General features: G+C 35.8%; 1 protein-coding gene across 1 annotated transcript in view; it reads right to left on the bottom strand.

Moving 5' to 3' along the window:
- Positions 1–729: 729 nt before the first annotated feature.
- Positions 730–13,065, bottom strand: part of LOC149288013 (sorting nexin-9-like) — a 44,907-nt gene continuing 32,571 nt past the window's right edge. Inside the window, exons 9-18 of the mRNA XM_089492154.1 lie at positions 12,421–12,538; positions 6,888–7,018; positions 6,562–6,665; positions 5,032–5,135; positions 3,633–3,710; positions 3,328–3,404; positions 2,582–2,671; positions 1,728–1,842; positions 1,534–1,625; positions 730–777 (exon numbers count right to left, since the gene is read on the bottom strand). Of these exons, the coding sequence (XP_089348280.1) occupies positions 730–777; positions 1,534–1,625; positions 1,728–1,842; positions 2,582–2,671; positions 3,328–3,404; positions 3,633–3,710; positions 5,032–5,135; positions 6,562–6,665; positions 6,888–7,018; positions 12,421–12,538 (957 nt within the window). The remainder of the gene's footprint in view (positions 778–1,533; positions 1,626–1,727; positions 1,843–2,581; positions 2,672–3,327; positions 3,405–3,632; positions 3,711–5,031; positions 5,136–6,561; positions 6,666–6,887; positions 7,019–12,420; positions 12,539–13,065) is intronic.

The following is a 13,065-nucleotide window of genomic DNA, read 5'->3' as shown; positions in this document are numbered from 1 at the left end:
AACAGCTCAGTTTCTGATGTTTATTATAAAAAGAAACTGTTTTTGCTTTTTCCTGAGTGGCACCACCAAGAATAATTAAAGTTGACAGCGGGAAAGAAAAAATTGTAATTGTAAAAAAGCTGGGTAACTATAACGTTCTTATGAAAACTTTTCATGGTGTGCAACCAGACATTGATAATGCATGTATGTATGTATGTATGTGTGTATATATATATATATATATATATATATACATACATACACACACACATATTTATATGATACATGTTTTATTGTTAGCAATATCTTGAATTAATGTGAATATGATATGAGAATTGCAAAGCACAGTGTTGATGTAACCTTATGAATAGGCACATCAGCCATTTACAGACAAAAGATCACAACAAGGTGAACGTCAGTGTGGTGATCTTCTGAGTTTCCCTTCGTCTGTAGCATATTCATAAACTCTGGCACTGAACAGGAAGCAAAAAAGGCATTAAATTTATGCAAGTTCATTTGTACAGGTACTTCATAAGCCATAACATGTAAGTGCACTGGAAAATCCCATCATCGAAGGACAGGTAACTATTTTAACCAAACATCCTAATTTGAGTAAAGATGCATTATAAATGCAGCAGTGCAAATCCAGGTTTTCACTCCTGGGTGCAGAGTCCTGATGGCTTAAAGATGTCCACCAATCGGAAATAGGCACTTCCAAGTTACTTTTCAGGTCCGTGCTGAGTAATCTTGTTACATGACAGGAAATCGGCTGAGGGCCTCCTTCAACTTTTCAGCAATCTAGAAATGCAAGCGAGCAAATGAAAGGGCATATGTTAAAACTGAACCTAAAAGAAACATGTTCAACCAGTAGACATGTTCAGTGCAATCCGTGAACACTTTTGCCTTAAACATAGTTAAAATCTACCATGTACACTCATCTACATAGACACAATGTCGTATTCTTGCCTAGGCCAACTAGGCAGGTCCAGGACAGCAGGTATAACAGGGACCCTGATCAGCCTCTTTGGTGCCACTGATTTACGGGCCGGTTAGAGTACTGTGCCAAGTCAGTACTGTCTCCATAGTTCATATCTGCCCGTTACTAGGCCTCCTTAAAAGGTGGAGCACCAGGATAGGATTTCATATGCCCGTGTTCAACAGAGGAAGGTGGCGTGAGGAGGGAGCATATGGTAGGTAAGGCCTGGGACAGCACTAGAGGTATATGTATAGGACAGACATTTCTTTGATGGTTAGTTTTCTGTAAGTTATTTAGGAGTGGTAAAATAATGTACAGTATTGTAGAATATGATATACATAAAATATATCTGATCAACAATACCAAATAAACCAGTGAGCATGGATTTTTAATTATTAAAATTATTATTAGCCTAAAACGATTTAGAGATTTTTTTCAATTAAAAAACACAAAAAAAATGTAAATATGTTGCCACTCCGTATGCTTATAAAAACCGATAAGAGCAGATGAAGAAATGATGAAGGTTTAAGCTACTTAGTAATGTTAACAGACTAGTTGTTTTTAAGGGGAGAACTTACCGCTTCATAAAACTGGACCTGCTGCTCAAGGTATAGGCGGATTACGCTATTGTAATCGTAAATCCGATTGGAGTGAAAGTGATTCATTTCGGCTGTGGGGATATAAAGAAAATATCACCAGAAGAACACGGAAGGCTGGGTTTTGTATACTGTTTTGGAATGAGAAGTGTCTGCTCAATAAGGGAAATTCTTACCTTGAAGTGCAAACGACATAGTGCTCACTCGTTTAATCATATTTAACTTATCCTGTTGTGTGATTTTACTTGTAGCCACGAGCTTGTCACTTTCTTTCACTTTCTCAATTGCTCCCTGTTCGCGGAGAAAACAATCAGGGTGAAGGCATTGCTTTGAAAATACATCGTAACGGTCAGCCAACAGATTCTGTTCGAGCATAGTGGGAAAACAATACCTGTTTTCTAGGAAATCTCTAATAGAATTGGTTAACTTGTTAACTATCTCTGAATTAGCTCCCTGAGTATTTACGAAATTTGTGTCAAAGCATATATGCTTTAATTATATAGAAGTTCAGTTACTCAAACTTCAAATATAGGAACAACTATTTTAAATTGTATTTTTTCTATTAATTTACTACCATATGCACACTGCCATTTGTGCAAGCAATGTGTCAAGAAAAAAAATTAATGTTTGACTTGACTTGGTGTGAATAATGCATACTTGCACAAATCCCCAAGAAAATGGCTTAAACACAATTATTAGTTTTAATGCATTTGTAATTATTTTTCTAACCCTTGATTTTTGATATGAACAAGTACTTTCTTGACCTTTAGCTTTTGGAGTAAGTTCTCTTTATTTTGTCTTGATGACAACCGGATTTGGATTTTAATTCCTTTTTATAACAGCAGCTGAACACTTTAAAGCCTCTGTCAATAATTGTTAGATATACAAAGTAAATAGCATAATAGGTAACACACACACACATATATATATACATATATATATATATATATATATATACACACACATATACACACATATGGACATACACACACACCTATATTAAGGTATAAAATGCCAACAAATATGTTACCTTGTGAGCAGAAATAATGTCTGGAAAGCAACTTAAGAAGCCCTTGTATTCATGATTAGTTTCCATAAGAAAATGGAGATCTTTCTTTGGCTGATAAAAAGAAAGAATATCTATCAGTGGAGATAAGTTATTCAGCTTTACTATGCAGGCACACATATTAAAACAACAATATATATAGGCGTCAGTACATAACTATCTTATATAGTCATTTTCTGTGGAAATCCATAGACAAACATTGGCAGTAGAACGGGTCGTACTGAAGAGTTAAGTGACTTTAAACGTAGGCTGGTTAGTACAGAATTCCAATTGGACCGGCCCACTTGCGAAAGCAAGAATTCGCTAGGTCACGTAGTAGGACCCCTCTCTAATATCGCGTCTGTTTGCATAATCTGAGAGCAGTTATCGAGAAGAGTTCTAGGCAAAGTAAAGGTGTCATATGAGTGAGGTGTTAGGTATAATGAGTGAGGATGTTTTTGTGTGAGTGTGTGAGTTTAACATAGAAGAGCAATCATAATCCTGTTGTCCAGATTCCATGAGGATAGCTTCCAGCACACTTATACACATACAAAGTTTTAGTTTTTTACACTGTAAAAGACATGAGAAATTGACAGATCCGTCTGGCATATCCAGCATCCATTATATATTTTATATTGATGCGATCTTTCAGTCTGGTTTCTTATAACCACTTCAAGCAATTTGCTGCCACTGAGACTTTTGTTTCTATGCCATTCCATGCATTTCTTTACCTGTTCTTCTACTAGAGTCGCTATAGCTTCATATGTTTTCCCTGCTTCTGTGATTGCACTGTTCAGATCTGTTTCACCTGTAGAAAACAGCAAACTCGTGATGGCTAGTTGACATTTAAAAATAACTTTTCAGGATATTTTTAGCATTAGAACTTTAGGCTTTACATCACATTTAAGCTAGTACTATGAGACCATTTCTTCCAAAAGTCATTGTAAGAGAGATATCATTTTCGTTCAATGTCTTTCCACAGTCGTACGCAGACACATTAACGTGTAAGAGGGATCTCAGAGACACACAAAAATACCTTGATAACCACTGGTGCTGAAAACTTGTGACAAGTTCTGTAATGCCTTCCCAATCTTCTGATATTCCTTGGGTAATGCTTTTGAAATAAAATTAAAAAAATCAACTTGTTAGCCCTTCTTCTCGTGTGCAAAGAGCAGGGTATCATCTACACAACATAAACAATCAGTAAGTGACAATCTTCGAACAAGTTGGATTTTAAGAATATCTGCCACTGGAGTTTTAGGGCAGCCTTTAAAATACTGAATCAGTGATACCCTAAAAATATATTTCATGTATCAGACAGCTGGTGGGTATGAATAAAAATGCATGGGACAAAATGTGGGTGGGAAAACACATTGAAATCCACTAACTGGGCCTACAATGGTGGGTTAACCTGTGGCTTGAGATTCAAAAGTAAATTGGAACGGAATTTCTTGTCTTTGGGCATCCTTTTTCCCCACTTTCTACCCATCTGCTAAAAAAAACCCTTAATAAACAGTTCTCTGGACTGGGTTTGTAGAAATATAAATAATGGTAGATTTCTGTTTATCAAATATACAGTTAACACTGGAAACTTTTTTTTTTTTTTGCTTAATAGCAGCTTCTTAGTAAAATGATTGCATACTAAACAGAATAATTACAACAATTTACCCATGCTTAAAAAATAATTGATTAAATGCAAAAGGATTAGTTGTGGATAAAGAGGTTAACAGTTTTGCCTCTATCACAGCAACCCAGCAGCCAAGAAACAAGCTGGAACCTTTCAATCAAAGAATTAATTAAAAGGGATACGGATATTAAAATATAAACCCCTTGGGAAGTGAGTCAATTTCTAATTATTACTGTAGCAGAATTTTCATGCAAGGTTATTTGTCAAAATAGAGGCCGAAGAGTTTTTTTTTTAATTGGAATTATATTTACATTTAGCTTTAGTCTTTAGCGTGAGCTTTCAAGAGAATCAGGCTCCCAAATATTATTACGGTGGACGCTTTCTTGCAGGACGGTTAATACTTGTGTTAAATCTTGTGTTAAAAACAATACTATAAAAAGGTATTGCCACAAACTGCAATACAATTTACCAATGGATTAACACTGTTATCCTTAACAAAGTGATTAAGCTTTTCACTTAAATACTTAAGGATCCACTGCTACCATTTTCTATAATGCTTTTCCTCCCTATAATCTGTAGCCCTGGTATGTTGCACGGGCATTGCTTGGTTCATCACTCAACTCCTGTTGCAAGGAGTAAAGATGCCTATGCAATAAGTGCATGAGGATATATAATAACCCAACTGCCGAGCAAACAAACTTTCTAGGAAAATGGAATAATAACTAGCCTTAAACAAGTTTTTGCACAAGAAAACATGTTTTTGACAGGCATGGTGGTTGTAGCCTTAGCATTCTCACGAAACACTTACGTCCTGTGCATCGTTTCCAGTGCTCCTGACCCACGGTGAGCAAATCTTTTACACCTTCATCCATCGCTCTGGTAAATTTACCGACTGCCTCGCATTTTTGCTCCCTGCATAATTCAAGTACATGCCATTCATTAAATCACAGCATTTTGCTATCTGCCATTCAACATACACAGTGAGAAACAGAGACCAGGCAACACAAGCTCATCAGTTTTCATAATACACAAAGGTTTTTCTTACTATACTCCATGATATAACTATGGATTGAGACAGAAATTTAGAAGCACGAAAAAAAAAAATCAGCCTGCATGGAAAAAATGCTAAAATGTAGAAGAATACAAACTAATAAAATATGGTGAATACATATTGTTGATATTGTGTGCTATGAACCAAAACACATAATTTTCACTGTCTCAGCCAGTTTGTGTGACTGATATATTAGGAGATAAACTGATGCAAAAATTATTTATTTTACCAGATGTTTTTTTGGTTTTTTTTTTGGGGGGGGGTTATTACAAAAACTACTGGGCTGCTACAGATAATGTATTGAAGAAGTTAATTAGTATGGGGAAAACATATTAGGAAGAAACAGTGTGTCAGTTGAAGTATCCTACAGCTGGTCAGATTTAGTTAGTCAGGAAAATAAAAGCTTCACTTTAAGGTCTTTTGTTAGGATAGTCAATGGAGCTTTGTGAAGGATTTAAAAATGGCCTATTTTGGACAACACACCAGCTCTGGCCTACATAAAGCTTCCAGTAATACCCAAGGAACTGGCAATTTTACAGAACATAGAAAATGGCTGACAATCCTCAAATGACGCATACCAACATACCATAACATAGTCACTTAAAAATAGTTATGGTGTTTTCTTAAAACATAAAAATCTAAGTCACTTAAAAACAGATTTTTATGTTTTAAGAAAAGACCTCCATTCATAACCAGAGAAAACCTAATTTTGTTATTTATAAAAAAACCCATAAAAATATAGTGCTAATAAGGGCTGCATACTCTGCTCCTGTTATGTTCCACAAAAGGTCTAGAAGATGATAATCAGTCTATAGTATATGATCATTTTCAAGATGAATTAATTAAAGATATTGGATTATTATTTTTTAGGGAGAAAGCACAAATAGAAGTAGCATGCACAATATCTGAAGTCTTAGAAGCACAAAGTACCAATAGTAAAAAAAAAAAAAAGCTTAAAAAATATAGTAGATTAGGAGGATATAAAGAAAGACAATCAGGTCAGTCTTACAATGGCACCTCATCATTTTTCTAGAGAATAGAACAAATATGTTGGGAGGATTTTTTTATAGTTTGTGGTTTGGGAACTATTTCTTGAAATGGTAAAATTCACAGGTAAAAATAAATAACTGAGTCTCTAAAGTTTATACCAGCTATTTCAAGGTATTTTAATTAAAACACAACCTTTGTAGTAGACCTTTCTGGGCCATTATGTCCTGCTAGTCTCTGCTTAAAGCTTCAGTAAGTAACATAAATATATGTGGTAATGAAAAAAAAATAACATATTACACTTCTATTAGGTCAAGGTCTGGAGCTTCCGGTTCAATTGCAGAAAAAATCATACAGCCAACTGTCTCATCTTTCTCTGCTTTCCTCTTTCCGGTTTTCCATTCCTACAAAAGTTGAGACAGAAAAGAGAACAGTATAAACAAAGAGAAAACTCATGTTTCAAATAAAAAATTGATAAAAACCAATAAATAATAAAATCCAGCTCCAAAAAGTGGGGGGGGTGTCTGGAGGCTACACACAGAATCCAAAGGCTCAATGGAAATAGACTATACAATTATTATACAAAATGTATCACTAGATATTATTCTTTGGTTCAAGTTTTTTACCTTCTCATCTCGAAAATTAAGGAACTGCTGGAAAACATCGCTCTCTGAAACAACCGGATGACGACACATTCGTGTCATCCATCCCTGTAGCCTTTCCATTCGCATTTTTATGAACTCTTCTTCAAAGCGCCCTACAATGGAAGGGAAAGGACACGTCTTTTAGAATACAGAGTATACACACAACTAACAAAATGCACAAAAGATCTCTCTAGGGTAAATGACTATATGTTTGCACACACACACACACAATATATACTGTACGTAAATGGGTTAACCGTTAATCAGTCTATATTCAGAGACACTACACAAAGTTAAATACTGCAGTAATTGATTATGACCAGCAACTAAAATAATCATAACCACCTATGTGGCACTTAGTGATTATGGTTGCCATATAGGCATTGGAAGAAGTATCCTAGCACTGTATGAACATGGATATACATATATATATATATATATATATATATATATACACACACACACACACACATTATATATAATATATATATATATAGTTCAAAAACCTGATTCATATGAATTGGAATACATGCTTAAAGTGCCAATTAAGTATATTTTTTTAACTCTTAAGAAAATTATTAAGCAAACTTTTTGTTACAGGTAAGCTTTGCACACTCTTAGAAAACTGAATGTCCCTGTGGGCAGCGGCGTTCACCAACAGTACAGGTGTGGGCATTGAGGATCCAACAGTAAAGAGCTGACCACGTTATTAACACTACAGGCACCTGTACTGTCGGCAACCGGCTTTGCCCACTATCTCAAAAATAATTACACTGGTTGACAAACAATAAGCACAAGCTATAGGCAGTTTTCATAAACAAATTTGGTTACGGTAAAACCTGTGAAGGTGACAGCTCCACTGTAAATATACTATGGTTTAATTATAATGAAATATACTACACTGCTAAATTATATAACAAAAATCTAATTAATCTGTTTATTTCTCCACCGTTAAAAAGGCTGCCTGTCTGTACAATGTACACAGATTCCCTTTACTTTCTGTACATTCATGTCCAGAGAACATCAAAATATAAAGGCATAGTATCAGAGCCTGTTTATTCACATTTTCCTCATTTTACCTTCAGAAAGATGAATTTGTATCACAAAGGACAGCCACATAAACACACTAACAATGTTTACATCTATGCACACGGCATTAACAAGGATTGTGAAAAGAAACATGCATCTGTAGTCCGATTACTACGTGAAAAACACGAAACAGCTGCACTTCATGGAGAAAGAACCTAATAAACAGGATCCTGTAAACATTAGTCGTTCCAGTAAACGATTAACATGCTGGTATTTCTCTTTGGGTTTCTTCTATACATGGTCACATAAGTAGCCACCAGGGGCTTATTTGAAGGACACACTTCCAGCAACATAAATCATTTTTGACTTCTTAAAATAATTGTAAAAAGTCTTCGGAAACAAAAACATACATGCCTTACATATAAATACCACTTATACCACTATATGTAGTACACATATTTCAGGAGCTCCCTAAACAATCAATGTCTCACGCAGCATTAGGAGCGCATGGGTATGGGGGTGTCCCCCTCCATTGTATTCGTTGAGCCAGCACTGGAACTGATTGGGAGATGTGCTCTGCCAAACATGCATGACAAGTACCTGGGGCAAATGCATATGGGAATTCTGCAGAAGGGCCACATCACAAAAAAATTTAAGTGTTCGTTGATTAAGAGAGAGTTTACTGTCCCACTAGAAAAAAAATGCATTTTAAACTACTCTGCAAATACTTTAATAGGCATTCTTCATTCTTCAACACAGGTAGAAGCTGCAGCTCTGCATCAGCCCTCCTCCTCTGTGGTCTGATGATACCTGCCACCAACTGGCTGCTTAAACACCCTCCCATTGTTTGCCCGCAGCATTTATCGAGTCAGCTGTGGAGCTGACTGGTGATAAGTATATCACATGCAAGGACATTTAGTTAGCTTATTCCCCTAGACCAGTAGAGCAAAACAAACAAACTCCATGACAGAAAATCAGAAAATATGCAAATGCAAAAGTTATTTTTTATCCAAGAATCTGGACGTACAATAGATCCCAGGTCAAAAATACTTTTAAGGTTGGTTTCTGTGTCTGTGTCTTTCTCACCTATTTGAGAAATATTTTCCAAGTTGCTTTCTCAATATGTTACAGTACATACCTTTATGTGGTAGTCAATAGAAACAACTTTAGTATTACTACTTCAAAAGGGGCAAACTATAGGAGCCAAGTGTTTATTAACAGACACTTTATGTATTTCATGGTCTGCAAGTGTCCTGATTACAGTATACATTTATAGTTTCAATACAAGGTCCAGTGTTTCTGTATAACAATACCAACAGTCATTTTCACTCATTCTAGTTCTGTCATCTTAGTACAGTCTACTAGACAAACATACTGCCTGGTGGAGGACAATCAATGTCACCCTGAGGGACTCTATGACTCATGAATCTCTACAAAGGAAGGACATCGTTAGACATAACACTGCCATAAACTGTCAGCTTAATGTGGTGTTTCAGCAGGGAAAGTCACCCAAAGTATCCTTACTGCCTACAGTAGCACCCTCCAGGTCTGCAGATAGAGATGATGTTTGTTGGAAAAGAATGTTCTAAAATCTATTTTGTTCAACTTTTTAACTACATTACAGCGCTATACTGAACACATCACTATACTATAATGTTCAAAGTAAAATATTTTTGCTGTGACTTTGAAAACCTGCAGTTACAAGCAGTTACCACTAGGTGGGATTGCTGTGATTTTGAAAACCTGCAGTTACACGCAGTTACCACTAGGTGGGATTGCTGTGACTTTGAAAACCTGCAGTTATGAGCAGTTACCACTAGGTGGGATTGTTTCCCTATTTCAGTATAACTGTATGTGCTGACTTTTGCTTGTTTAGTTATCTCAAGAAAATATGCACTACTTTGCCTAAGATGAACTTGAAAACAGTGGAAAGATAAAAATCAACCAAAAAAGTTTTCACTATATACAGGTAACATATGCTTAGTACTTTCAAGGCCACCCCTAATGCTGTATATGAGCGCATGTAGTGAAAGGGACAGTTTAGTGTCCGTAAAACACCCACCCACCATAGGAGAATGCTTATTCATGTTATCTGTGAGTACTTTAATGTGGATTCTTCCAAAACGATAACACAAATTAAAATTAAAGCAAAACAGCCAATCAGGGACAGGAAAGTACTCAATATGAGGCCTTACCACACATGCGCATATGGGTCTGAACAAAATTGTTTTGCAGAATAGACTTCCTGCATGGTATTTATTTTGCTGGGGGATGTGGAAACTAACAAAGTGAAAATTTAAAGAGACCACACAGCTATCATATGCATTAAAGTGCATAAGATAGCTGGAGTGTACCTTACAGTGCATTGACACTTACTATATAGGCATTCCTATATTACTAGGTGCAAGACTGGTTAAAACAGTTCATAACTGTAAATTAGATCACACAGGTCAACTCAAGATGAAAGGAGGCCTAATTATAAAATAAATATTTCAGATATGCGTTATATGCCAATTGTGCTGTGAATTATTTATCGAGAAACGTTTAAAATATTCATTAGTGATAATGAATGATGGACACGCTTTCATGTATAGTTACTGCTTGATATTTGCGAAAAAAGTAAACATGTAGAATCAATGGCCTACCTAACAATAACTAATGTGACCTACCGTAATATGTAGGAGAGGACTGGCAGTCACTGGCCCGAGGGGGCATCACAAAACAGTGGCCCAATGGGCCTATGCTTCTGTTTTTTTGTACTTTCTTTTGTTTTTTTGTACTTTCTTTTTACGCTTTTTTTATTTGCTTACATTTTTTTTGCAAATAAATACAATACACATACTATAAAACTTTTTTACTCCAGTACACGTGCTAGAAATATGAGCCTATTTTTACATATTCAGTCGTGTGAAAAAGAAAGTACACCCTCTTTGAATACTATGTTTTTTTCCAACAAAAATCAAACCAAAATGGAGAAGCCATGTTTGAAAAACTAATTTTATAATTTATTATATTATAAGTGATGAAGTAATCACATCTGCATGTAACACTCTTCCTGTTGGACACATCTGGCATTAACACGAAAGGAAGAAAGGGTTCAGTGCCAGGCAGTGAGTGGGTAGAAAACACACAGATACACCCACACACATGCTGCATTAAGGGTCACTAAACAGCGCAGAAACTACACTTCCTAAACAGCCTTTCCGCTCTATCTGGGGCTTATGAGCACAAGAACCACAGAAAAAATTTATCAAACTACCACCCTCTTTTACATCAGTTTAAATAAACTCCCTCCCACCCTTCGATCTGATCCGCTCCTCAGTTCCCATCATTAACTTCCCTGGTCCCCTCATTAAATTATTTTAAATAAATGGAAAAAATACTTTTTTTTAATCCAATTAATCGAAAGCATAATTGCCCAACTAATCATTTATGAAAATAATCGTTAGTTGCAGCCCTACCGTGGAGACTCTAACTTAACTTGATGGTTGTGATGGGATGAAAAGTCACATTACCAATCTAATTTAAATGTTAACTTGAATATACTGTACTGTATGATTGATTGCTTTCTTGAAAATGCATGCGTTTGAGAATTAAACAACAGCCCTGATCTGGCACCGGAGTCCCTCTGTTAAGGCACATAACAGTATGCAAGAAAATAAAATAGTAATAGCAGATATTTGCTATTAATGCACAATAGTTATTCACAGACCAGCTCTGATGGGCAATCTAGTCAACCAACTTTTTTTTATGCATATTAGGGTCCATTTTGCATGGATTCCAATGCATTTTATAACCTTTTAAGGGCTAAGAGACAGTTTGAGTTAGAGTTTCTATAAGACTTTGAGGCTGTAGAACAATGTGATAGATTCATAACCAGCAAGAATTCTGAGCTGCTAGAAAGGAAGGACAAAAGGGAAGGAACGAGAGACCTAAGACTGTTCCTTTTCAAAAGATATGCAATATATTTAGGCGTACTTTAGTTACTTAAGTTACAAAATAAGACCAATGTCTCATTTTTCTCCTACCATGAAGCAAACCAAGCATGCTTCCGGCACTGGTGTTGTACCGGTCTGCAGTGCATTTCCATGAGTCTCACTAACACTAAAAAAACAAAGAAGGCACGCACTGATTTACATGCAGTAAAATGCATTGGTGTCTATGCAAATCCAATATGCATTTTACATGAAATGAGTGTTTAAGATTTGCTAAATCATAATGTTTATGGATGGTATGTATCTACAACCAATGATGACGTTTTCCATGTATAAACTTGTATGGAAAATTCTAAACATTATACTAAACCAGCAACACTTATTACGTTTGTTTAAGCACTTCACCTGTGATCATTTATAATACTAAACAAGCTTATTGTTTTTTTCCTGCTATTTATGGAAACAGACTGAATACATATAATATGGTTTTTGACCACTGCATACGTATATATGCTGAAATAAATATACGCATTAAAATTGTATTTAATTACCTGTAACTTGCTTGTCTGGAAGAGAGGGGATGGGTATGGCTAACCCAAATTTCACTAGTAGACGCTCATACAGCCAGTCAAAATGTTTGTACCGGTGATTTACTGAACGGTTTGTGTTCTGGAAAACAGAAAGGAAAATATGGTAAGATAAATAAGGCTAAATAAGGATATAAGAGAAGAGCTGGATGGGGACACTATTGGATTTTTTTTTAAATTCTTACTTCTTGTGCTTCATTGCAAGACCCATGCATGGTAATATAGCATTTAGGAATCAACTGGGATACATACATGTGGAACAATGTAAAACAACAAACGGTTAGTCACTAGCTAACTAACTGCCTGGATCCTTGGACACGTCCATCCTTGAGCTAGAGTACACAACCCTCTAGTAGTTCTTAAACACAGGTAAGCACACTAGAAAACACATAATGACCAAATGAAGGACCAGTCAAATGATTATGGAAAAAGTAGCATGATTTTTACAATCACGGTAGGGTAACGAAGCTAGGAAATAGAAAACACTCCGAGTGATAACTGAAGAGGGGTGCTAATGGGAGGAAATGGCTGACTGGGTACTCAGGAAAAGGCTTCTGAAAAGAGAGAAATGGCAAAAGGTTTATAAAGAAAATGGCAATGAAGGAAGAG

The sequence above is a fragment of the Sceloporus occidentalis genome, unplaced genomic scaffold, assembly GCF_023333645.1.
Source record: "Sceloporus occidentalis isolate IW3139 unplaced genomic scaffold, rSceOcc1.0.p SCAF_54, whole genome shotgun sequence".
Lineage (NCBI taxonomy): Eukaryota > Metazoa > Chordata > Lepidosauria > Squamata > Phrynosomatidae > Sceloporus > Sceloporus occidentalis.
Note: the sequence above shows the minus strand (reverse complement) of the source record. Positions and strands in the feature narration are given on the sequence as shown.